At 49.3% G+C, this 27,265-nt stretch overlaps 4 protein-coding genes across 4 annotated transcripts; 3 read left to right on the forward strand and 1 right to left on the reverse strand.

The window, feature by feature from the left end:
* Positions 1-1,600: 1,600 nt before the first annotated feature.
* On the forward strand, positions 1,601-3,739 carry UCRPA7_6084 (putative acetoacetyl- synthetase protein; the record flags this gene model as incomplete). Its single annotated transcript, XM_007918625.1, has 6 exons — positions 1,601-2,044; positions 2,220-2,300; positions 2,373-2,497; positions 2,554-2,618; positions 2,939-3,242; positions 3,337-3,739. The coding sequence occupies 6 exons, from the start codon at positions 1,601-1,603 to the stop codon at positions 3,737-3,739; spliced, it is 1,422 nt and encodes a 473-aa protein (XP_007916816.1).
* A 4,244-nt stretch (positions 3,740-7,983) lies between these two features.
* UCRPA7_6085 (putative zinc-binding oxidoreductase protein) lies at positions 7,984-9,033 on the forward strand (the record flags this gene model as incomplete). Its single annotated transcript, XM_007918626.1, has 2 exons — positions 7,984-8,504; positions 8,625-9,033. 2 exons carry the CDS (start codon positions 7,984-7,986, stop codon positions 9,031-9,033), a joined length of 930 nt encoding a protein of 309 aa, XP_007916817.1.
* A 6,065-nt stretch (positions 9,034-15,098) lies between these two features.
* On the forward strand, positions 15,099-15,584 carry UCRPA7_6086 (putative bile acid 7-alpha dehydratase protein; the record flags this gene model as incomplete). The annotated part of the gene is made up of 1 exon (XM_007918627.1): positions 15,099-15,584. One exon carries the CDS (start codon positions 15,099-15,101, stop codon positions 15,582-15,584), a length of 486 nt encoding a protein of 161 aa, XP_007916818.1.
* Positions 15,585-18,547: 2,963 nt separating this feature from the next.
* UCRPA7_6087 (putative opt oligopeptide transporter protein) lies at positions 18,548-21,239 on the reverse strand (the record flags this gene model as incomplete). Its single annotated transcript, XM_007918628.1, has 7 exons — positions 18,548-18,776; positions 18,828-18,886; positions 18,948-19,237; positions 19,287-19,464; positions 19,521-19,784; positions 19,839-20,798; positions 20,868-21,239. 7 exons carry the CDS (start codon positions 21,237-21,239, stop codon positions 18,548-18,550), a joined length of 2,352 nt encoding a protein of 783 aa, XP_007916819.1.
* Between the last annotated feature and the right edge of the window lie 6,026 nt (positions 21,240-27,265).

The following is a 27,265-nucleotide window of genomic DNA, read 5'->3' on the forward strand; positions in this document are numbered from 1 at the left end:
CAAGTGATGGGTGTGTTGTATGTTAGCAGTTGTTCGCGATATAGCGATGGTGTATTACCAATCAGAACAAGAATACTGAGCAATCTAACTAACTAACTACCTAACTATTGTCCGGATGGCTTCTCGGCGGACAGCATTTCCCCTGCCTGCCGACTCAGCTTGTTGGGGAACAACCGGTAGTAAGGCTTGAATGCCTCGGTGAAGTGCAAGACAAGGTGCAAGACACTTGATGTGGATGAAACACTGTAGAAGTCGTACGCGTCCAGATGTTGGGCATTTAAGCACACTAGCTAAAACAGGCTCTGTTGGGCTGCGGCAGAGATCTTGGTGTGATGTGAAGTGACATCTACTCCCCACAGCGCTTGGTGTTACCTAGCCATGTCACTGATTAACTCAAATAATCTTCTATTATCTGCTGTCGCATGAATGCTTTCCAGGCTTGAATCGTATCACACTTTAGATATCTAGGCTTTAAATAATTGAACATGCAGCCAGCCCTACTTGGGTTGTTTAGAAGGAGTGTCGATAAAGCTTCTTCAATTTGTTAGCAATGCCTCGGCTATCAACAATGGCGCACTCACCCCAGGCAGGGATAATTAATTGCCAAGACCTGTACGTGGTTCGCACTCGTCCCGCAGTGAGGACCTATCTCCACGTAATGCAATGCTACGGCCAGCCTGCATGTTCTGATCGGAAGGCCGGAGCGCAGTCCCAAACTGAATGGGAGTAGACCCGTTCTTGTTGGGGGTGGAAAAAGACGGAAATATAAACGCGGTCGGCCATTCACATCACTGATATGTAGGATACGACCGCGGTTGTTGATCATGATGACCGTGCCGCTCCGAGTCGGAACCTTTTTTCTTCTGCCGAGGACTTACGGTGCTTGACTAGGTTACGCGCCAGATGCGGCAGCATGCAGGAACAAAAAGGGTGTAGAGATGTCATGTACTAGTCTACATTGTAATATATCGAAATTTCGAGGGCAACTCGATCAATCACTGGCCGTCAATTGGTCATTCTGTGTCACTCATTAATGACGAGGTGAACAACTTGGCTGCAATATGCCGCGAGAAAGAATCGACCAAGATGTCACAAAACAGCCCGTATGGCGTCCTCAAAGTCCAGACCAAGCTAATGCTACTGTCTTTATGTCCTTTGTCAACAAGCGGCACGGCCTAAGTCTCCAAACATACGAAGACCTCTATCAATGGTCCATTGGGCCTTCATCCAACGACTTTTGGAGAGACGCATTCGAGTGGCTAGAGCTAGCCCCGCCAGGCGCAAAAAGACCGGGCAAGGTGCTAAGCAATGAGGTGAGACCGCAGGTCTATTGCTCCCCCTTTAACTTGGATTTTATCGTCTTCATGAATACAGTTGATGATACTGATTCTATATTGGCAAGACCCCAAGCCTGTCGAAATCAGAACTGTTCCCACCCCCGCGTTTCTTTCCAGATGAACGACTCAACATCGCCGAACATCTCTTGCGAAAAGGCGAGCCAGATGCTGTGGCCATACACTTTGCGCGTGAGGGCGTCACGGGAGTTGAGAAGGTGACATGGCATGATCTCAGGGAGCAAACGAGGTCCGTCCGCGACGCTATGATCAGCTCAGGTGTTCAGAGCGGTGACGTCGTCGCAGCCGTCGTGTCTAACTCTGTGTACTCATTCGTGCTCTGCCTGGCCTGCCTCGCCGTCGGAGCAGTCTGGTCATCCGCATCTTGTGACCTCGGCGCGAACGCAATATTAGACCGGTTCAGCCAGGTGAACCCTAAGCTAGTATTTACCGACGACGGCTACGTTTACGCCGGCAAGAGGATTAAGCTTGAGAACAAGACGGTCAAGTGGGCACAGGAACTGGGTAAATGCGCCCCGGCGCTATCTGATGTAGTCGTTCTTCCATACTCAGGCACAAATGTCGACATCTCCTTAATCCACCGTGGCATCGCGTACGAAGACTTTCTACTCAGAGGCGTAGGACGGGCGCTTGAGTTCGAAATGCTGCCCTTCTCCCACCCGGCCTTCATTTTGTATTCTTCCGGGACGGTAGGCTATGATTTCCCCTTCCTGAAACCGGAGAAACAAGTCTCAGCGTACTGACTTGCAATCGAAGACCGGGCCTCCAAAGTGCATCGTACACTCGGCTGGTGTAGGTTATCCTCTCAATCCTGGAGCCTATAGCTCAGTTGAAAGACCTTGACCAAGTTAATACTTTTTCTAGGGAGTTCTCCTCAAAGCCAAAACCGACACAATACTACAGCACGATGCCCGGAGATCGGATGTCATGTTTCAGTACACCACGGTAAGTCGCCCATCTGCTCACATAGCAGGTACCATGTGATCCCAGGCTGACATATGAGACTACGTGATACAGACATCCTGGGTCATGTGGGTATTGAATTTCGTCAACATCGCCGCAGGACGTTCCATGCTGCTCTACGACGGTTCACCATTTCATCCCACGCCCACTATTCTACTTCAACTGGCAGAGGAAGTTGGGTACGTTAAGCCTCACTCGAGCAGACCTGCATGTCCTAGCCATTAACGTACTCTAGGGTCGGCGTCTTCGGAACTTCACCAAGATACTTGTCGGAGATTCGGGCTCGCGGGATCTTACCGGGTAGGTTGGAATCGCTGCTATCTACAGAATGTTACAATTCTACATATTAACACGTTCTCTTTCACAGGTCGGCATTTTAACCTAAGAAAGTTAAGGGTTGTGACGTCGACAGGATCTGTTCTCTCACCCGACCTTTATAAATGGTTCTATCAAGAAGCATTTCCCGCGAGAGTTCACTTGATCTCTATGAGTGGAGGGACGGACATTGCAGGTTCCTGTAAGCCAGACTGATCCCCATGCGCTCAATTCCATCCATCAGCCCGCCGCCGTTAAGTCAAATGGTCAAGTGTCAATAGCTGACCAAGCGCCTTGAAATATAGTCGTCGGAGGCACGCCACTCCTGCCCGTGTATTGCGGCGAGATTCAAGCAAAAGCTCTGGGAATGGCAGTTGACGTGTTCGATTCCGAGAAGAATGGACCCGTGTCAATTGAAAGAGAGGGCCGCCCGGGAGAGCTAGTCTGCACTAAGCCTTTCCCAAGTCAGCCTCTCAAGTTCTACGGTAGAGACGGTCTCAAAAAGTACCGCGAATCGTATTTCGACCGATACGGAACTGCTGTATGGCGGCAGGGAGACTATGTCCGACGAGTTGTGGATACTGGTGGTTTTGTGTTTTTGGGACGATCGTAAGTTTACCTTTCTCCGCCTCCTCTATAGTACTATTCCTAACATCGGGGGTGCCTACGCAAGCGACGGAGTACTTAACCCCTCTGGAGTCAGATTTGGTTCGTCGGAGATCTATGCAGTTGTGGAGACGATCTCCGAGATTGCAGACAGTATTTGTGTAGGACAGAGAAGGGACAAAGATCTGGACGAAAGAGTACTGCTCTTTGTGGTGCTCAAGCCCCCAGCTCGGCTGACGGAAGCACTGACAACTAAAATCAAGGCCCGCATCAGGGAAAAGTACTCGGCGAGGCATGTGCCCCAGTATATATTTGAGGTGGCCGACATCCCATACACTCTCAGCGGGAAAAAGTGTGAGATTAACGTCAAGAACATCGTTTCTGGGCGTGAACTCCCGGTCAGTGGGACGGTGGCGAATCCCAAGTCCCTGGAGCTTTACAAGAAATACCGCGATCTGCCTGTAGAGATAGCAGCTGTTGCAAAGGCATCCAAGATTTAATGCTATTCGCTGGCTGACATGGGCATACACAAGTAATCTCTGATTGATTGTCCTTCTTTATGATATGTCCATGGAGTACTACTGCCTGACACTACGAACCAGGTAAGGTCCAGTCACTAGGTCTATTAAATTATGGGTTCTAACATGCTGCGTATCTTAAAGTGCTCTGATTCTGATGCTTGATGTCCAGTGCCATTTGAAGTTGACAGTTAAGTAATAGAGGCTGAGGTTGCAGGTGGTACTTTACCTCGGCTAGTAAAAGCACGACATTGAAACTGAGGAGCTGAGTGACGTATCAAATTGTATTGCTGGGAGCTAGATTCGGATTTGTGGGCCATTCAGAGGTATATCACCGGCAGCAGCTAGACCCTGCCAGTCCTCAGAAAAGCCCGACCTTTGCATGCATTTGGCTATCTACTTCCTAAAGACATGGCTAAGACAAGCGGAAGAACACCAGATGGTGAGACTTTCTCTCCTGATCCAGAGCATTGCCTCCCTCGCCTCTTGCCAATTTCTACAGACGCAGAAGCGGAGCCTTCGATGGATGACAGCAAGGTAACGGTAGACGATCGAACGTCCAGGCGGAAAGGCCGGGTTTTGGTACGTAGACAACGCGCAAGACACGCTTGTCTGGATTGCAGGGCTAGGAAAGTCCGTTGCGACGTCTCGGTTACAGGAACACCATGCACCAACTGCAGGCTGGATGAACACGAGTGCACTATACAGCGTAGGAAGACACGAAGGTGAGAAGCCTCATTATCATGGCAATAGGCTAGCCACGGTTGAGGGGGTCCAATACTCACCAGGTTCGACAGAAATCGACCAGTCGTGCAGGATTCAACAAACTCGCGTTCTGGTCAAGTTATGCTGCAGCCTTCAGTTGTAAATCAAGCTGAGCTCGATACAGCAGCGACGCTACCTACGCCTCAAGCTCAGTGGGATTTGGATGAGTTGAACGATTACCCCGACACCACAGACTTGGAGCGGCTCTTCACTACCTTGCGGGACGATGAGTTGTTATCATTAGAAAGATCCTTGTCAAAGGATCCTTCCAAGGACGATGAAACGCCGCTCCTCCTGCCCGAGTTCGTGGACCCCTCGTTACTATCGACGCTGGATGTCATTCCAGGTGAGCATACTCTAGCTTTGGATGACCTCAATTTCCGGATTCCACACAAGTACTCAAATCAATATCTAACCGGACTTTGTTTGACACAGAAGCGCTCGACACACGTACCATAGATCTCAGTATTCGACGCGATCAGCCTGTACACACAGGAAAGAAGGGCCTTGTTCTATACGTATTCTACAGCTTCATCGGCGTCGATGTTCTGAATCTATCGTCCTCTGACAAAGCATCATTCCTGGAAGATGAGGGTTGCTTTCATCTACCGTTCAAGACCGCGATGGACGAATTTATGAAGCAATACTTTCTCTTTGTGCATCCATTCATGCCGTTGCTCGATGAGGGCGACTTCTGGAATGTCTATCAGAGCCAAGAGAATGCCAACTCAACAGCCCGGGGAGACTATTCACTGTTTGTGATTCAGGCTATGCTCTTCATGTCATGCCCCGTAAGTTTCCATCCAAAGCTCCCAAACATGAGCATTACTTCCGCGTCTGAGATAACAACATGATTCTAATTGGACGGCCCCAAGTTCGTCTCGAACACTACATTGTGTTCGTTAGGTTTACCTTCAGTCCGTAAAGCAAGAGCAGTCTTCTACTCCAGAGCCAAGGTAAGGCAATTATCTCGTGGTCTATATCTACAGTGCCCGCCAATGGAGTACCAGTCACGTTGACCAAGAGAACCAGGCTTTGTTCGATTCCAATTGTTGCCAAGATCACATCTCGAAGGCACAAGGTGCGCTGATGTTGACATACCACTCGCATCACCCGGGAGAGCTTATCAGCACCTACTGGCTAGACACTGCTATCCACTTCGCGAGAAAAGCTGGTGCTGACCGACCACGGGATTCCACACCATTCACATCACGGATCGGACAAGTACGAAAACGGCTGTGGTGGTGCTGCATCCTCCGAGACTGTATCATGTCATTAGGACTGCGTCGCCGTCTCAGCATAACACCTTCGAAAGAGATCAATTACGCACAGCACGCCCTCACCGAGGACGATTTCAAACATGAAATTTGGAGCTCGCGGATATGCAAGCCGGATGAGAAACAAGTGCTCGTACGGCTATTTATAACTCTCTGCAAGCTTGCAATCGTCCTCAAAGACGTGCTCGAGCTTCTCTATGCTCCAGACGAGACCGACATTATGGAAGAGCGGCTGCGGGTGGAAGGAGACTGCAAGAGCGCCATGGTGATGATGACAAGGTTGGACCTGTGGTGCGACGCGGCTCGGGCAAAGGTCCAGGTCCACGCGTCCCACTACGAGGACCACCAAGACTCTGTCAAGTTATTGAGCAATGCGGTTTATATATACTACCAGTAAGTTATTAATGACATCTCAAATCTAGAGACACACAAGTTTTTACGCAGAGTCATGACGATGAGAGTCATTTGCTAATGCAGCTCATCGAATAGCTCGGCAAGGACTTCACTGCTCAATCACATGATTCTCGTCTCAGTCGAAAGTTGTGGCTTCGGCAACGACGAAGGACATGTAACCCAGCACTGGGTCCAGAACGAACTAAACACATCATTTCGGTGCGTTACGCGCAGTCTGACGGAGCTGGAGCAGCGAAATTTAGTACAATACCTTCCAAATACTTTGTAGGTATCCCACATAGTAGTCTGCGGTGAAGCGCAATCCTTTACTGACAGCAGTTTTATTTCAGCATTGCATTCTCGGCCTTCTCCTTTGTGTGGTACACATTAGGCGCAGAAGTGACAAGACCAGTCGGCGACCCAGGCAACGAGATCATGACAGGCCTGAGAACCATCGTGTGCCTAATGTCTGTCTTCCGCAACCTCTATGAGAACACAGACCACTTCCTTGAATGTATTGGGAAGCTAGTGGGCTTTGCCCGGTCATCCAAGATTGTGGACACGCTCTTCGGGAAACACAAGGCAAGCCGACAAGCCTCAAAATCCCAAAGTAGTCATATTGAACTTGCGACGCCACCATGGTTGGGGTCTCAGGTGCTGAACGGCCAGCATTTCCTTCAGGATGTCGTCGACAGTCATCGGTACTACCTTTGGCTTACGCTGAGCATCGACTACTCGCTCTGTCACGGCGATTTACCGAATGTAGTCAATTTTCCCAACTCCCTGCAGAAAAACGTCAAGGCCATCCTCGCGAAATAGGCTGCTACAATTGAAAGATTCTTGCTGCCAGCGCTTGCGTATAAGCAAAAGCGGGAAGGGTAGTAGACTTTGGTATGGGGTTACACTATAGCACCAATGTTCAAAGCGGTGATCAAAACAAAAACACTGCAGATTTGCCAACAAATTGTTGTGAGGAAATTGCGAGTAACCGTCAGTAGAGTTGCAGTTATGTTTCAACGCTTTCAGCCACTTCGAAATGTTTGTTTTGAACCTGTATATATAGGTAGACATCGCTATATAGTACCTGTTAAGCTTCAAGTAGTCAATATCCAATGATGGAAGTCGATAGCTGCCTGTTGCCAGTGTGAATTGGCTCATTCAGAACTCAATTGCATTCCCAGAGCGTTGCCGGATTGCGCATAGAAAAGGTAGCAGCTCCGGGGCTGGAAGAACTAGGTAATTAGTGCTTCGATAGATTGACTCCATAGACCCTAACTTTGGGAAGTGGGTGGGCTCGAAGCTGGGGGCCGTTAATTGCCGAGGACCTTCGGAAAGGGAAAGAGATACCTCTTGATCTACGGCCAAAGCTTTCAGCTTAGCCAATGACATCCTTTTATAAGCTACCACGGCAATTGATTGCTGGTAAGCAGGATACCCTACAATTGGCTCACTACTGTATCTGCGTCGTATCTTTTTTTATTTAGCATCAACCTTAAAGCGGGTGTACATACATAGGAAGTGCAGCTCCTGACCAGCCGGGCTGACACGTTTACCTACAAAGCGTTGGACAACAGACGAGCTCACTCGACAGATGAAGGGTAGCATCCAGTGTTCTCGCAAGGACTGTGGATAGGTTGGCCAACCGCAACAATGACCACCGGCCAAAACCTCCTTCGCTGTTTCCGGCGTCCCGCAGCTCGCATATCGACACTACCACTTCAGCATCGGGCCCTGGACATCATCCCACAAATAGCCGGGCGTGGTACCATCACCATCCGGCAGAGCTCAACCATGAAAGCGGTAGTATTCGATGGCAAGGGAGCCAGTGTTGACCCGCACCGTCAGGTTCCAAAATTACGCGATGACTACATTCTCGTCAAGCCAGTCGCAGTCGCCCTGAACCCGACCGACTGGAAGCACGTCAGGCTCAAGCGTGCCAAGCCTGGATGCATCGTTGGCTGTGACTACGCAGGCGTCGTTGAGGCAGTGGGCAGCGCCGTCGAGAAAAAGTGGCAACCAGGAGACAGAGTCTTCGGGTGCGCTCATGGGTCCAACCTCGTAAACCCAGACGATGGCGCATTTGCCGAACTGGCTGCTGTCAGGGGAGACCTGCAGATGAGAATGCCCGAATGGATGAGCTTCGAGCAGGCGGCCACACTTGGCCTCGGAACAATCACGGTCGGGCAGGGCTTGTATCAGAAGTCCATGCAGCTCGACTTGCCTTTGGTTACGCCTAAGAGGAAAGAGGAGCATGTTCTAATATATGGTGGAGGCACCGCTACTGCCGCTCTAGGAATACAGTTCGCCAAGCAGTAAGTAGCATCGTTTTGCCAAGCAACATCGCAGCCTCCTCTTAGTGTCTTTGCGGCAACCTGCAGCGAACCTAATTTTGACTGTCAAAGTATCACTTCAATGTTAACTAGTTATTATAGGTCTGGGTATTCCGTTGTCACAGTCTGCGGGTCTGAGAGTTTCGACTACGCTGCGAGTCTCGGTGCCGAGCTTGCTCTAGATTACAAGGACAAAGACGTCGGCGCGAAGCTCCGCAAGCTCACAGACAACAAGCTGAGGTACGCATGGGACACCATTGGCACTGAACAGACGGCCCAGGTCTGCGCGGATGGGCTCACGACCTTGTCGGAACTGAAGCCTCTGTATGGCACTATCAACCCCCAAAAATGCCCGAGGACCGACGTCACGTCCACATCAACAGTCATGTTCACTGTCTTCGGCAAAGCCTTTGACTTTGGGCCTGTGCACATGCCGGCAAGCTCGGAGGATTATGAATTTGGCAAGATGTTCTATGGAATTGCGGAGAACCTATATACAAAGGTTAGTTAGTGTGCCTTCTCCGGCCCATACGCTAACATCGCCCGCGGCCACCAATTGTTCAAGCTGACCAGATATCTTACTGGATAACAGGAAATTGTGAAGCCACATCGTCACCGAGTTGGGAGTGGGGGCATTGAGGGCATTCCTAAGGGCTTGCAAGACTTAGAAGACGGCCATGTTCAAGGAGAAAAGCTCGTTTTTCTGATTGATTAGAAGGGCTCAGCTATTTTCCTGCTAGAGCACCTGCAATTTCGATTGCAAACTTGACTATGAGCCACAGCCTAAACCCTCTACGGTGCGCCTGCTACACCCAGTCCGAACTTTCACATCCGACGTTTCGGCGTTCCAAGCAGAGGAGCCAAACTACCCCGCGCTCATCGGGCATGGATGTTGTAACCGAGTCTGCGATTCTTAGATCAATAACTTCCCTGCTAGTCTTGAAGATTTGAATTGGAAAGGTTGCACATGTATTAGCGTGCGAAAGGACTCTTCCTTGCTTTAAAATCCTTCCCCCGCCCTCGGCTCCCTATTGACAGTCTTGTTGCCTCGGGTATCTAGACAAAAACATGAATCGATTTCTCAGTATAAGTAATTATCGTTCATCGCCAAGTCTAAAGTGAAGTATCATGACAGGCTTAAACTGTCAATTCAACTTCGTTATCCCATGACTTCTCCAGCGCCAAGCGCCAAGCGCCACATACATTATTCTTCAAATTGAAATACAGGCCCATCACTATGAGCTCTCACACAGACAAGGGTGAAGTTGAAATAGTGGAGGATGCTACTCCTCCTCCTAAAGTTCGGCCGTACGCAGTCGCTCTCGTGCTACTCTTGGGTATAGCCTCTGCAGCGACAGGATATTCCTTTTCAATTATTGCCACAACCCTTAGTCAGCCATCATTTTACGAGACCATGGACGTGGATGTGTCTGCAGCAGCTGATCAGTCTGGCCTTATTGGAGCGACGATGGGCCTTTTTTATACAGGCGGCGCGTTTGGTGCCATCTGTAGTGGGTGGTGCAGCCATAGATATGGTCGGAAAATGTCCGCTTTGTCCGGCTCAGTCTTGGTACTCTTGTCAAGCGCTCTTCAAACTGGATCCGTAAATATGGGCATGTTCATCACATTTCGATTCTTCGGGGGGTGGGGTGCGGTTCAACTCTTGACTACCATACCTCAATGGATTGCGGAGCTTGTGCCACCAACAAACCGGGGCGTACTGGTAGATGTGCATGTTGTGCTCATCAACTTCGGTTACACAGCAGCTTCCTACACTGGAGTGGGATTCTATCATTGGAAGAACGGAGGTATAGACGCATGGAGAGGACCCATGGGTCTTACCATGTTCTTCCCCGCATTGTTCCTTGCAGTAGTTTATTGGATACCCGAATCCCCCCGCTTTCTCTTGTCGAAAGATCGTGTGGAGGAAGCCTGGAAAGTCATACACAGGCTCCATTCGGATCCGAAAGACCCCAACTCGACTTTTGCAAGGAAAGAACTATATCAGATGCATCAGCAAATGCTTTTGGAAAGAACCCTTTCCACCAACAGCCATATCGGGAACTTCGCGTTAATTTTCAAGAAGAAATCTTACCGGAAGCGTGCATTCCTTACGATCTTCCTCATGTTTTCACAAATGAGCTGTGGCACAATCGTCATGACTTGTGAGTTCCTGTCCTTCTTGTGTATACATACACTGATTGGTTTCATAGACTATAGTGGTCAGATTATCCGAAGCCTTGGGTATGACACACCAACGGTCCTACAAATCCAAGCCGGATATCAACTCATGGCGTTTTTTGTGTGCATGGTGAACATGCTCTATGTGGACAAGGTGGCTCGTAACAAACTACTCTCCATGGGGTTCGTCACAAGTATGATTTCGGTCATCATAGAAACGATACTACAGCGTTACTACCTCAATTCAACAAACAAGGCGGGTCTGGCTGCTTGTGCGGCAATGCTCTTCCTAAACGCAGCCTGCTACGATCTATTCCTAGAGGGACCTACTTTCTCTTACCTAGCAGAAATATGGCCGACTTTCCTTCGTGGCGAGGGAATAGGCTTGGGAATATTCACCTACAGTCTTACCTGTATCGTTTGGCTGCAATCAGCACCAACCGCTTTAGGGCGATTGCATTGGAAGTACTACATCATCTTCATCGTCTTCGATGCCATATCCGCGGTCATTATATGGTTCTATCCAGACACATTAGGACTACCTCTTGAGGAAGTGGCAGCCGTCTTCGGGGACGATGACTTGGTTGCAGTATACCAAAAGGACATCAATAAGCAAGCCTTGGCCGTGGAGTTTAGAATGGACGGACTGGGTGATACCTTGCAGGAGTCGGGAGAGATCAAGAGCTAAACAATTAAAATAAGATAAGAGGATGCGCAATGATGAACCAACAAGGAGTAGACTCTTGGCTATAATCTCCATGCTATTCGACCCTCCGCAAAGAAAACTCCAAAACCAGTGAGAGTATAGATATATATTCTAATGCCCACTACTTGATCTCATATGTGAGTTAGCTGCCGCTTCAGATGGGCTACAGCCCGCGTTCTTCAAGCGCGTAGTAACATCCCACTCATTTTAGATCCTGTAAAAAACATGCCAAATAAGTAGATAACATAAGTATCTATGAATTGTTGCATATCTCGCATGTTCTTCTCGTTCTTCCTTACTCATCCTTTCCCCAGCTAGCTCTGTCAATCAACATCGGTATTATTCGCTCGAATCGCTGTTCCCACATTATTAACCCGTATACCTATGGGTATCCAAGGATACAAAAGCTTAGGCAGTCCACCCTCCATCTACACAATAAACCGCCCCGGTGATAAAGCTTGCCTCGTCAGAGAGCAGGAATGCGATTACATTTGAAATCTCTTGTGGTTTTGCTGCTCGATCAATTGATGATTGATTCACGAGTTGAGGCGACTTTGTCGAGTCCAATATATGAAGCATAGGTGTCTCAACACCACTTGGGGCGACAGCGTTAACTCGGACGTTCCTGTTTTCCTTTGCAGCCACTCGGGTTAAACCAGCAACGGCATGTTTGCTAGCGGTGTAAGCCGCACAGCCTGGGACACCAACTAGGCCAGCAATACTTGCGACATTTACCTAAGAGAGCAAGATGACAATTAGTAGTTGTTTGTTTAGGGGAAAGATAGGGCTGAGACTATATGACAGATAGGAGTCTCGTAGTGGGAAGAGGAGTAATTACTGTAGGTTAACAAAGTGTGTTAGAGGAATAGCCAAGGACACGCGCAAGACTCACTATTCTACCACCTAACGGAACTATGTGTTTCAATTGCGCCCTGAGACAATAAAAGACTCCAAATGCATTAGTCTCCATTATCCTCTTGAGATTATCATCCGTTTCGTCCTGCAGAGTGCAGGGGATATTTATGCCGGCAATGTTAGCAGCCCCATCGAGCTTGCCGTGGTTTCGGACTGTGTCCTCAATCCAAGCTGAAACTTGCTTGCTATTGGTAATGTCTACTACAGTGACCGAGTGAGGACCACCGGAGAGAGATTGCAGTGTCTCATCAAGTCCGGATTTGTTAACATCGGCAAGGGATAGAATAGCACCGCGAGCAGCCAGGACCTGGGCTGTGGTCCTGCCAATACCAGAAGCACCGCCGGTTATAGCAAACTACAAACACTATCAATCTGATTGTCAACTAATTTTGAGATCGGATACTTACGACTTTGCCGGCTAAGGATGACATGGCGTAGTTGTACTTGTACGGAGATTCGTACAGCTAGTCAGTGACTCCGTGACGAGTTTTGAACTGGGCGGAAGGTGGAAAGGCGAGGTCAGTGACCCTCTTGCCACGTATATGGCAAAGTATATAGCCTTATCCTCTTCTACTTTTGTACTTGTAACTAAATGAAAGCAAGAGTAGTCAGGGACAAAGGTGTTTCCAAGGATAAAAGCCTCGGGCCGAGGATACGAGTATATCATCCAAGTATCGTGAAGCAGACAACCTTCTCCCAATACTTACCACTTACATACACAACCTCGCGTTATGTTGGTCCTAGCCATGTCTTCCTCGTGGTAAGCCAAAGGTGTCTAGCCATGATGTCCACAGCGGGCTCCTTAAACGCAATACTAGATAGTAGGATGTAGAATTGTTACTCGCATTGCAGTGAAAGGAAAGTGAAACTTCACTTGAACCCTACTTGTAAAGTAGCATCCACATCAAATGATACTAATTTACTGGCACTGCTCAAACGAGACAAGGGACGATAGATCACAATACTGGATGAAGCCGTTAAATGCCAAGCAAGTGTACGCTCTATTTTGCGACAATTGATGACTAGATATCGCAGGAACATTCTCAGCCCATTTCTTTCCTCTCTAGCATAGGCTAGGTTAATTTGCTATCTCTTGGGACTCTTTTACTTCAAATGAGAGCCTCAAGTGGTGATCGCTGATCTTCAGGCGCCATTCGGAAAGAGACTGACTTGACCTCTTGATGAAATTCTAGCTCCTTTTCAAGTGATTTATTGATTACGAGCCAGCCGTCTGCTCCAGCAGCTAGACGCAATGGAATGGAGCCATTTACACCCTGCCTAATGACGTCAGCAACGACTTCGACCAACTGTTCAGGGCCACCGAATTCCGAAAGCTCCCAATTGTCGTTTACAGCCGATAGCATAACGTTCGCGCCTGAGTTGGCGTTTGCGTATGCTGGATGTCGCTCAGCTACTACAATGCTTTTCTTTAGATAGTCCGTTTTCACAGCGGCTATGTGAACCGCCGTGAGGTGTATGTTCCATTCTGGAGGAAGCTCCTTCGAGAGGCTTTCCGCGAAACCTTCCCAGGCAAATCGACTACAAAGAGCAGCGGCGTCAGAACAACCTCCAAAAACTGCGCGAGGGCAAACGAAAAGAATCCTATTTACCTGGCGAAGTAGAATGCTCCTCCCGGAAACGCCACACGAGCACTCACAGCGCTCATTTGGCAAAACACACCCCCGATCTGACCTGTCTTCGGGTTTTCTTCGCGCATAACTCGAACAGCCTCTCGGGCCAAGGAAACAGCACCCCAGAAATTAGTCTCAAATTGTCCACGCGCTTGCTCATCTGACAAAGCTTCGAAGTCGCCGAACAATGTATAACCTGCACTATTCACAACAGTGTCGATTCTGCCAAATGTTGAAAGTGCTTTCGCGACTGCATTCTTAATTGACTCAGGTGACGAGAGATCAAGGACAACCTTCAGCACGTTGGGCTCATCAGGGAGGTAGTTCAAAGCATTGAGGGTCCGTGCGGTTGCAACAAGACGATACGATTTGTTGCTGTTGACGTACGTAGCAAAGGCTTGCCCAATACCCGAAGATCCCCCCGTTACTATGAGTTATCAGTATCACTGAGTTCAAAAGCCCTATTGTATCAAGGGAAATGTTACTACTCACTTAGCCATACAGCGTTTGCTGGAAGTGAATATGGATCAGGCATTTGAAAGAGTCAATTATATCCTAAGGGTTTTGAGAGAGGCCGTGCATTAGCTTCAGAAACCACGACTACCGCAGTTGAAGCTGCTTTGGCTAGGTTAGTCCTTTTAAGTGATTGGATGACCCTTACTCGCAAAACCTTAGGTTGCTTAGAAACTTATAATATGGATTCAAGTGGCCTCGGCTTGGAAATTTAACCACGGGCCGAGGACTCAACCTTCAACTCTTGTATCTCTATTACACACAAGGACCATAACCGCATGTTCTTCGGGAACTGGATCTCTTTCAAGAACCTACTCAAGCCTCTGTAGGCGATGTCTGCATATCCGTGGATAGCTTAGAAGAGCGGGGAATTAGGCCATCCTGAATGCCGCAACTGGGCCAGCCATATGAGGATAAAAAGGATGCTGGATGACAACTATAATACAAGAGGTCCTTTCCTCTTCTCCTGGTGCTGTTTCATAAAATCTGTAACATGCGTAAATAGCAATTCAACTCTAAGACACAAAGGTCGGAAACATAAGCCACTGCGACTCAGGGCGCTGAACTACTACCAATACCCAGTTTTGAAACACCCCTAGAAGCGAAAACGTCAAAGTCTTGACGACAAACATGGCAGGGACAGACCTCGCCGCTCGCGTTGAACGCCTGGAAGCCATTGAGGATCTCCGTCGGTTGAAGTTCGACTACACCTGGCACCTTGACAACAAGGACTGGGCGGCGTTCAAAGAGTGCTTCACTGAGGACTTCGCCTTCGAAGGAACCGGGCTGCAACTGACGCAGGAAGACTTCATCGCCACCGTGCGCAACGCCCTGGATCCCCTGGAGACCAGCCACGAACTCCACCAGCACCAGTTCGACTTCGACGGGCCGGACCGTGCCAAGGGCATCTGGCGACTACGTGACCACCTGGTCGCGCCGGGCCGCCGCAGCGAGTTCCGGGGCCGCGCAGTCTACGAGGAGACTTACGTCTGGACTGGGCGCGGATGGCGTATCGCCAGCACCAACCTACGTTATCTTAGCTCTCAGGGTTCCGTCGGTATTGGGCGTGGCCCCGCTGATACGGCGATGGGCTTGGTAATAGTCCGCGGGTCCTAATGTGACAATGTCTCGGTAGTGTTATGGATATATTCTATATTAATCTAGGTCACCTGCTCATCTGTCGCTACTGAGAATCATGATATCAAGAGTGGGGGTCTTATGACTCGATAGTATTACAGAAGCACTGTCTTGCTTCCGTACATCAGCTCGCAGGGAAAATCCTTCTTAACCTCTCGCCACTCAAAGAGCAAATGCGTGATATGCCAGTGCAACTACAGCAAAAGACCCTTGCGGTCCACCCATTCAAGGCCTCGAGTCGCCGATAAACCCTGCGTTGTACTCGCTGTCTTCACTAGAGTGAAGTTCCTCCATGCCGGTCTCTTAGGTAGCCTCTTCTGTCGGATACCTTGTTGCTGCATCCTTGAGCTCATCAATTAACCGTTGATTGAGTTCGGGCATGTACAAGTGAAACGGATTCTCGTAGTTGACCGCGGTAACATCGAGGCCTTCCCAGGTGCAGAAAACATCGCCGATATAATCTCCAGGGCCGTTGCCCCTCATCTCGCTTGGCTGGCGATGCGCCTCCTCTTCCCATACATGAGTGTCCCATTTTCTCTCCTGGCCTGGACCAACGCCACCGAGGTCTTTCCAGGTCGTCAAGACGATGCAACGGCCTATGTCCTCGAGATCAACGTATGTGAGGCAGTAGTCGGTGAAGCACTTCGGACATCCGCGAACTTTCCCTAGGATACCAACATGCTTCTCGGAAAAGAGCGCGGAGCGTAACGTCCCGGAGATGGCTGACTTAAGGCCAATCTCTCCTAATGCCTTCACGGCGTCGCGATTGCTGCAACACCTAGCTGAATGATACCACAGCATTGTGCTTCCATGATGATGTGCCATGTCGTGTTGGTCAGCCACCTTGTGTTCGTCGACCCATAACTTTTCGCGTCCCTTCCTCCAGCTCTTATGTCCACAGATGTCGTCGACCTGACTGTATTTCAGGAACATTTTGTGCAGCTCCCACAGCGAGTTCATAGTCATCGTGGTGCCCCTACGTGGCCGCAATACGGTCTGAGTTCGCAGCAGGAGGTTGCCTCCAATCATCCGAGTTGTGACCATCTCATCATGCTGGAGACTCTTGGAAGAAATGCTATTGTGAAGATGAACATGGCCGAGGAACTCAGTATAGCTCCTATTCTGCAGATGTGCCTTGGCAATGGAGCGGACCGAGACGTCGTTGACAGACTGTGAATACCTAGACAATGATGTCATGTCTCATTGTGTATCCTATTGTTACAGGAAAGGGTGGTCTGGGCCGAATCTGGTCAAATCAATACATTATTGCTCCCTAAAGTCTTACGACTCTGAGAATCTCGAATGGACTAAATGCCGCCTTACTATACACCAAACCGTTTGATGTATCACTTATGAAGAATTGTGGCAACGTCAAAGGGATAATCGAGAAAAGAGCCAAAGGCAAAGCCAAAGCCATAATAAATGCGTTCGGATGACGTAGGGTTCAGCTGGATCTTAGAGGATGTAGGAAAGCTAGATCTCAACGACAGACTGTTGGGCATCATGTGTGTGGCTGCCCACAACAACCGCTAACTACGTAAAGGCTATGGAAAGGCTAAAGTATGGCCAGCTGACAGCCAGGTGGCTGCCAGGCGGTCAGCATATGTCATAGAATGAATTGCTCCCAACGGGTTGACACTCTGCTATCCGGGAAGCTGGGATTTCTGACCCCCTCACTCTGTCCATTTGAAGTTCTTGCCTTATCTCTATCAATCGAGCATGAACCGCCACATCCCGCAGATTTCCCAAATAGTGTCAACTAGTCTACATATCGGCATTGCGTCCCCACTAACCGAGAAGGGCCTAGCGCCATCTTTTACGTTTCTACTGTCAAGAGTTGCGCCCCTTTATCAACAGAAAGGTAACTCTGCGAGTCCGAGTTTTGAACAGGGCCGAAAGGTCTAGATCCAGTCCGCCGCAATAGGATGTTGCCAAGCTAAATCTTACCAACTGACAGAGTAAGTGCTGTAAAAGGAAAGTCGTTATAAGCGCTCCTGATGGAGCGAAGACGACATCGCGCTCTAAATTGACGCCACCCAAGCCACTAAGGTGCAGCTTGGCAAGCCATTTCGAGAGCCTCAAGCTTCTGTAAACATGCAATACAACAAGAAACAATGCTTGTTTCAACACCGGGTAGCTTGGTCTCATTTTTGACATACAATTACCCGGAATGCCTTCCAATGTCGTCGATGTTACCTCGACGATAAGAGTCTCGATAATGTTGATAAAGGATTTAGGGACGTGGGGGCTTTCCCGCATGTGAGATCCCCTGAGATCCGTGCTTACGACTCTCGGGACCATCGGACGGCCGCGCACTTCGCCCCCCACAATCGGCGCTATAGAGATTTGGGAAGGTCCCTATCAACTACAGCTCCTGAATCGAAACAGCCCGAGGCAGATTCCGGAATCCATTCATCTGGACAAAGTAGGTCCTGGGATCAGCTGTTCCGAGAAGCACTCTACGTTGCACTCACTACTGCACTCGTTGGGCTGTTGGTAGCCAGTAATGGACCTCGTAATGTGTCACGGAGCAAAAGCGACACCGTTAGTGTGCATACCGCGCAAAAAATTGCTAGTATCTCATATGTGACGTGGTGAGACTACATCGAAGCATGTCGAGGATATCATGCCAGATCCCAAAACAGGCGCCGATTTACTAGTCACAAATTGGCGTGTGCTCAACATTAAAGAATTACGCAATTGAGTGATTTGAATAGTGAATAATGTATTGTATTGAACCTTTTCGTGATCTACCAATGATATAGGGGGTACACTAGGCAGTAGGTACTCAAACGAAATATCAGATGCCATCGTGGTGCAACTTTCAAAGCAGGCCACAACGACATGGATACTCAGTAATCACAGCACCTATGCAGGTGTTGGCAGTCTGTAAACTCCCAAAAGATGCTTCTGGAGAGACAGTCACGGCCAACGAGACGCGGTTACTCGCCCGTCGGGCAGAGATCGTAGTAACCGTCGGCGTTGTTCCCCCACCACGTAGGGAATGGTCTGGATTTACCACCTGCACCGAAGACAGCGAAAGACAGAATGAATAGAGCCGTGAGACTGGCTCCATCCCATGCGCCAGTCACAAGGTACGAGTAGTCCTTGAAGATCCGGGGGCGGTAGTTTCGAAGGTAGAACTGAGTGAAGAACCCAGTAATGACCTGGCTGAAGATCACACACGTCTGAGAAGCATTATAAGGTAAGTATCCAGCATACTGTATAAATTGGGGCATGTTGATTTCGTCTGTAGAGAATCCCCGGATCTTCGGGACGAACTGGTAGGAGGCTGGGGTTAGTGCGGTTCGGCCCAGAGGAGATGATATCGCGTGTACTTACGTAAACAAAGACACGATGGACTGCAACAATGCCAAATCCGATGCCCAGACCAATGGGAACCATCTCGTACTCAGTGCCAGCCTTGTAAAGGTACTTGGCCAGAGCCCATGAGGTGGCGTTGGTATTATATGACTGGATGGCGGCTCCACTCCAGCTCGAGTTGCCATTGCTATCCCGCAGAAGCTCTCTATTGCCACTGACAACGGAAATCATGACAGCGTAGTTCACAAAACCTCCAAGAATAGTGCCGTAAACTTGGGTGAGGAACATGGCACGAGGGGGAATTTTGACTGTTTGAAGATCAGTAGATGAACCACGACAGTTATATTTAGAACATACGGTATTCGCCCATCTTTAAATCATTGGAGAGGGTAACGGCGTTGGAAATAACGTTGTGTGACCAAGCAGCAAAGTACATGTTGCCAACAGGGCGTTCCGGAAGCATCAGACCCGCCAACATCTTGGACAAGTTGTTGGTGGCGATACCGTTACCATAACGAGAATAAAGAATCGTGCTCTACATTGAGATTAGATGACTAGTTTCAATTTTGTGGTGCAGTGAGATGCACTTACCAATGGTGCGATGAAAATTCCTAGCAGCAGCGAGACAACGTACGCCCAAGCCGGGAGAGTAATGTTCTCCTTAATGACGACAACGAGACCAAGAACAAAGCTGAATACAAGGATGGCAACATACCACCACCACGGCGTCTCCTTGTAGTGCTTGGCCATGTGGGCGTGGTGGCGATCGTCGTATCGGCCGCTTCTGGCGCTCTTGTACGCCCTTACAACATCTCCCCCCCAGAACAAGAAACAGTGAGCAACGAGGGCTCCGATCTGTAAACAGGTTAGTACCGGCGAGTGTGATCATGTACTGGTGAGACTACTTACGGCTGCGTTAGCCATAAACATGGCATACGCAAAAGTCCCAGTGAGCCGGGGAACACCATAGGTGGCAAAGGCCTCCTTGTTGAGTATACCACCCGTGAACACTTCAGACACGGGGTATGCTGAGCCATCCTCTGACCGAAGACGAGTCGACATGAAGGGCTGTGACTTTGCCTTCCAGCCATTGGTATAGTAGATGCCGACCATAGCAATAAAGCAAATGAAATATCCGAAAGCTGCATGAGCTTGGAGCTTTAGGGGAAGGGATGTGTTGAAGGAGGTGATGTACTGCCAGTCGAAAGAGACACTGAAAAGCCCCAGGCCCTCGTTGTTGGTCGCACCACCAAACAGGTTTGTGAGCACAGCTGCCTTGTCACCGGTCGCGTGCATTGCAGCTAGGCAAGGCACCGAGACGGAGTTGAGCCAAGGCCAGATGTAGGCCGGGAAGAACTCATAAATGAACATCGTGCCAAACGCATACCAGAAGTATCGCAGAGGCTTAGAGTGCTTCAAGTCCTGCCAATGAAGACCTTGCAGAGTCTTCACTGTGGGAAGAGTACTCCAGTAGACTGCGTCGACGTGCCAGACGGCAATAGGACGCATGATACCGCAGATGCCATAGCCAAAAAGACCAATGGAAATGACACTAAGAATGACGGTAGTTGCGCTCAAAGGCAGGTCGTAGAAGAGATCTTGTGCCGCGAAAACAGTTACACTGGCGGAAGCGTTGGAGGCAGAGGTGGCTGTGATGGCGCAGATTGCGTGTTCCTTCAAGTTCCACGGACCAGGATTGATAAATCGAATGACAGAGATATAACCCGGGAGTTTGCCGTCGCCGTTCTTCTGCCTCCATCGAGCCTCAAACTTGTCACCGCGGGGGAGTGCAGCGGCCCATGCCTTACCGAGGAAGTACGCGATAAGAACGATGAAAGTTCCGGAAATGACAACCTGGGTGGGTTTGAACTGGACAGGATGTTAGATGGATAAAAGAGAAAATGCAAATGCATCTGCCGAACGCTACAAGTCACTCACGTAGTAAATTTGACTCATCACGGCCTGGAAAGCAGAAAGGACGGTCGCAAGGAAGAGACTTCGAAATGTCAAAGCGGGCTCAAAATCGTCGCGGAGCGGCAGTAAATGCTCTGCGGCATCGGCACCTGTGATAATGATAACATCCTCACTGCCGTCATCCTTCTCGTGGTCTCCATCATGGTCTCCTTCGTTAGATGGTGTGGCAGGCTTGATTTCGCTGTCTCCAGCTCCGTCTTTATTCGCTGCGTCCTCCGCAGGGAGGCGGACCTTCTCGTTGATGGCCGGATGTGTGGGAACCGGAACGACCTTGCCCTCGACAGGGTTGAGCGCGCCGACGATGATTGAATCGCCGTGAGCGGCAGCGGCAGACATTCTGTTTCAAAGCAATAGGAACTGGCCTGATGGCGAGAGAAGCTGAGTAAAGCCAGGCCCAACACCACGGCGACGGCGCACGCGCGCCTCTATATTAAGACTCTCGCAGACCCCTGCTAAGGTCTGGGTGCACATCGACCTCATAGAGGGATAATGTTGCAATCGGTGAAGTGATACGACCTGAGTGTTTGTGCCATCGCACGCCTTCCATTGCCAATCACAAATCATCGCTTAAATAACTGTCTGTACCGGTAAGGAAGGTCTTTATCCAAGCGTCTATTGACGTGATAAGGACTTTCCCTATGCGGCACCATTCTGGCGACGGGTTTTTTAATATGTGGCAATATCCGCTGCTCATGCGAACCCAATCCGCTGCTGGAATGACCTCAAAGGCAGTGCCCCGGGCTTGCGTCTTGACTCGGCTGTTCTGGGCTCCAGGTCGACCACCAGATAAGCGCAGTCAGTGAGATGGCTGGATGGGTAGGGACGGCCGCTTCGGGCAGGACGATCCAATTTCTGACCTCCTCCCCTATAATGCGATTTGCATTACTCAGTCAGCTTTTGTGCTGCATGAGTGTTAGCGGCGAACAAGGATAGCGAAGGTATCACAGGCCGTTGAACTATCTTAGCCTGTAGGTCCGTGGTGGAGAAAAGCGACCTTGCAGGGGTGAACCATCTTGGCGCGCAACTGTATGGCCGGGACCATTGTTGGCTCGTTGGCTCGGGATATGCGACCTGCGAGAGGGCAGGGCGACGTGGTGATCGATCGATCGACCTGTTTCGCTGTGCGCGCATGTGTGGGCTGCCTGATGCGAAACATGAGCCTGAAGATAAGAGGACATCCATCTTCTATGTTGTATTGCGTCGGAAACATCCGTAGACATCGTAAGTCCTCAGCCATGTCTCGTCCTGGAAGACGCGGGGTCCAAAGGCTTGTCCAGCTTGTCCAGCTTGGCGCAGCCCGGGTTCTCGTAGAAATAAGGCCACATGATCCATTCTTCTCCTGTTTCACTGTAGAGACCCATTCGAACCTTCCTGATCGACAAAACCCATTCGCAAAGTTGTAATGTTATACGCGGCGCCCAGGTTACGCTTCTTCAGGTGGTAGGCTGATATGATGCGTAAAGAGAGCCTATGTCCTACGGTCCATTCCCGTGATGCGACTTCGTCGAGCCTAGACATATCGATGCTGATGGCTGAAACCCATGTCCGTAATGCTTATTAGACTTTTCAGACCTTGACCATTGAGCTGGTTTGGCGAGCTTGACTTTTTGCACGTGAAGAGAGGCCCCCACTTGGTTGGTCCCTATCATCCCCATGCCCAATTGACGGGCACGATGTTTTACAAAAAGAACCCGTCTTTTATATAAATTTCCCCAAACAATACCACGACATTGTCTTTTGAGGCTCCATGACTGACAAGTGAAGTCGAATCTGACTTATAACTTGAGCAGCGACAATGCAGGCGGCATAGACTCTGCCACCTGCGTTGACGCACACGATCCTAGTCGCGAATGGCAATCAACAACATTTTCTCACGAGCTCTTATGGCTGTTAGAACGTTTCCTCGAACTTGGATGTAATGGCTGCAAAAGGCGAGATAACATGGTGCAGAGTGTCTTCGGCAGCTGTATTAATATCGAGCTCCGAGGGCCGACTGTAGAGCGGATATCAATAATTATTAATATGCCTAAGGACATAGAGAAGGGTCGGAGTTGGTCTTCAAGCGCACGGAGTTGCCTACCTAAGCCGGGGTAACAGGGTGTGCTGCAGGCCACTGCTACCTCAAACGCCGCAACTGACAGCGCTGTATCTACATTGCATGCCGTGCATCTGTGGAGGCGAGGAATAACAGCAACACACCTGATACAAGGAATAGGTTAAGGAGAGAAATTTCAACCGTTTGGAAAGTCATTGATTCAAGTTATGAATGGGAGTTTGATCTCGCTATGAGACGCCGGATGAGTCACTACGGAAATAAGTGCATGTGGCTTGCTTGATGAGGGGGAACTAGTCAAAGTCCTTCCAGGCTTCCATCTTGTGGCCGGTGCACGGGGCGTTTGATAGCATAATATCAGAGACTTGCTCTTACGTGATGCACGCGTCAATACGCGAACAAAGAGCCCACTCACGGTATCAATGCAACCGCACGTGTATGGCTATCTGTAAGCATCTATTTGTTCCTCCGCGCTGCGGTTCCGAAACCAATCAACATCTTGATTAAACGCTTGCTGATGCTAGATGTGGACATATTAGTCTATCATGCGCTTTCAACCATTCTTATCTCGACTTCGTGACTTGCGTAACGATCGCAAGGTAAGATAACGCACTTTATTGCAGGGTGTATTATGCAAGTAATTCGATTCTACAAAAATGGTGTCGTTATTTACTCCCGACAATGACTATTTTTTTTCCCTCAATCCCGCACCAAGATATTCCCGACGTACACTGGCGGCATCTCCCCTAACATCACTACCTTATTGCCGGGCGCGGCCTGTAAAAGCCGGAAAACCACCTTTCACTGATACCTTGACTTTATTCGATAATGACGCTCCGATATCAATGCCGCTCTCTTCCTATTACAACGCCCCTTGTCTGCGTCGCAGCAAAGCATGATGAGGGTTAAAGACCAAGACGAGTCAGTCGTCTTAACATTGAGCGCGGCGATGATGCGTGTTGTTGCACTGATTTGCCTTCTGCTTTAAATCCGCGGGGGTGCATGTTTATAGTAGACTTTAATGGCTATGTTGTGCTTTACAGCGCTTTAGTGCGTTTTAATGGGTTTCTTCACAATCTGGACACTACTGTCAGAGTTCAGCGCCATACTAAGTAAGGTCCTTGATGAACAACAGCATCGAGTCGAGTGTCTGTAGTAGATCCGATGGTGTGTCCAGCAAATGGGCCTCGCTGCTATATAGGGTCACACTGGTCTCCTTTCTCGGGGTGACCGAGACAATTTCTCGGTGATCACTATGCAAATCGCCCAGTCTCGTCGAAGCGATTAGGGAAGTTTGTCCATCGAGCCGGCCCATCACCGGTGAATTAAGCCAAGTTTATGTAATCGAGTTCTAAGTGTGCAAGCTTAGGCTTGTCTACCCTAGCTGGATCGTATTATGCCAAAGTTGCGTAGGTACATCGACTTTAGTACTTATCTCGGTGAAAATAGCCTAGCTATAGCTACGATCGTCACTATATCTGTATAAATGATCAGAATATCAGGGAAGGCTATTCCTACCAAATATCACCTTCCAAAGGGCGATATTGCACCTCGTCGGACCCAAACTCTCTCGCTTCGATTATGTTCCGGTGTATGGTCGTCGAGGGTAGTCTTTTGTGGCCGCTACCACCTATAGCCTAATACGATGTGATAGCAAACGATGAAAAGTCCGAGCAATGCCATTGACAGTTGATCCCACTCCCAAATACTTCTCGACGTGCAAGGGATGAGGAAACAGCTCCTGTTCACGTCGATCATCCTCAAAACCCACCCGTACGTACAATAATACAGTATGAAACTTGGTACATAGGCAATTGACATACAAGGGATGATGATGGCCCTGTCAAGCATCGTACGAATCAATACTACACTAGCCCTGGTCTGATCCTTTGTCCGCCATGTTAAAAACACCTCGCCTTGGACCAACAGCAGGTACGCTGGCACCAGAAGACACCAAGCGCCAGTCAAGGTTGCCCCAGGTATCATGAGCGCATGGGTAGATTCGCTGACCCCGTCCAAAAAAGACCAGGCAGATACTCCCCCGGAAAGCGCTGCAAAGCTCCACGCGCGCTGGGGCCCGAGATCTGGTGCCACATCCATACACGAAGGGCGAGTACTGCCAGGGAGCACACTGGCAGCAGAAGCCCGGTAAATTCGACAACAAGTACGCGGATGAATACAAATGTGGTGGCTTTTGCCACTGACCTAAGCGAGTCCTTCTTGCGTAGCTGTCTTCGCGTCCCATGGATTCGATAGATGCATGAAAGAGTCCTGCACAAAGCCGGAAATTGACTCGAGTAAATAACAGTGATAGGGGGACCAAGACGTGCGGTGTAGGGTATCCACCTCGCCATCTCTTCGGGCTTGGTGATCTTGCCCTTCTGCCATAGTCGTTCAAGATATAAGAAATTGGCGAGGATGTCCCACGCCGCAACGTTGCGCCCTAGCAACACTGACATTTGTAAAAAGAAGGAAGGGGTGTTACAGATGAGGGCACGGACTGAGGGTCGAGGCTTAAAAGCCGGCAGATCGCTACCAGTTCCCTGCTTAGCAGTCTCGGAGATGGTGGAGATGTGCGGTCTCAACGCTGTTTTATGTGGTGCAAAGCATAGCCGGAGTGTTGCCGAGATAGAAAGGCTAGCAAGGAGGATGGATGGCCCGGGACCATAGTATACCGGGACTGATGTGAAGATGATAGCCTCCGATGGAATTGGCGGCAGGGGGGCAGGACCATTGGGAAAAGACAGCGACTCAATTTGTGCTGAGATGGCTTGGGTTGTTGATATGCCAATCATGGTGATAAGGCTTACAGTTGGCGGGTGTGCAATGAGCTCGTCCGCTCTAGATTAAAACCTTGACGTTTGTGTCCGTCCTGTTTTTGAGGCGCGCCTTCAAAAAGTGTCTCGGCAAGTAATTGTCCGCTCAAACGAGTCTTCATTCTTAAAACACACTACCTAGGTAGACAAGTCTACCATGCCTCCTATCAACTTAGTAGCATGGCTTCTAGCTAAATGTGCTAAGCCACTTCAAATTGGTCCTGCTCCATTCACAGCACCCGGTCCAGATGAGATTGTGGTCAAGAGCCGTGCCGTAGCCATCAACCCTGTCGACTGGGCGAAGCAGTTGAGTTGATTGGCGACGCCTTGTTAGGGCACATCCGCTATCTATTCGTTCTCGGAGGTGATGTCGCAGGAGAAGTAGTCGAGGTTGGCTCCGGCGTACAGCGCTTTCGAGTTGGTGATCGGGTGTGCGGTCTAGCCGTGGGGTCTGCTGTTGAGTCCAACAAAGCAGCAGAGGGTGCGTTTCAAGAGTATACAGTAGTACGAGAGTATTTTGCTGCAGTCATTCCGGCTCATATCTTTCACGAGAGAGCTTGTGTTTTACCACTTTGCTTAGCGACAGCGGCTTATGATCTATTTCACGAAGACTTCTTGGCATTGGACCCACCCGGGTTGTCATCAACTTCGGCAAATACAATGAAACAAGCCGTCATAGTAACTGGGGAGCCCCTAGTGTCGGCTATAATGCTATTCAGCTTGCTGTCGCAGCAGGATATCAAGTGTATTCGACGTCGTTGCCTAAGAGCTTTGCCTATGTCAAAAGGCTAGGGGCGACTCGCGTTTTCGACTACCACAACAAAAGTCTTGTTGATGAATTGGTGAAAGAACTACAAGGCAAGGATCTGGTGGGAGCATTGGCTATTGGAGATGGTGCTGTTGAAGCTTGCATCAAGGTCTTGCGTCGATGCTGTATTGACAAGAAGAAAAGGACAGTTGCCTTTGCAGGGTTTCCTCTACCTGCACATAAGCTCAACAGTCTGTTGGGGATGGCAGGCTTCGTAGTATCTATGGCTTGGTGAATGGGAGAAACAACTGTCAAATCTCGCGTAGCTGGGGTGGATACGAAATGGATCGACACTAAAGAACTAATTCGGGCTGATAATGTGGTTAGCCGTCTTGTGTTTCGTGATTATTTGCCACTCGCTCTCGAGGCTGGGAAGTTTATACCAGCTCCCGAGCCACTCATAATAGGCAAAGGGTTGGATAAGATTCAAGAGGCGATGGATACTCAGAAACAAGGGGTCTCAGCACAGAAGGTTGTAGTAACATTGTAATTTCCTATCAAATCATTTCTTATTTGATTTATAGAGAAAACGTAGGAGCTGAGATCAACCTCAATTAGCTTGCAGGAGCTCCCAGCTTGTAGAATATAAATAATTTGTATCAATTCCTGTCTTCTACGTTTTATGTCGGCATGAGCCGTGAACTGATGAGATTTCAGACTTTGCAAGTATTTCATCAATTGTGGA

Source organism: Phaeoacremonium minimum, assembly GCF_000392275.1.
Source record: "Phaeoacremonium minimum UCRPA7 unplaced genomic scaffold PA7_03_scaffold_450, whole genome shotgun sequence".
Classification (NCBI taxonomy): Eukaryota; Fungi; Ascomycota; class Sordariomycetes; order Togniniales; family Togniniaceae; genus Phaeoacremonium; species Phaeoacremonium minimum.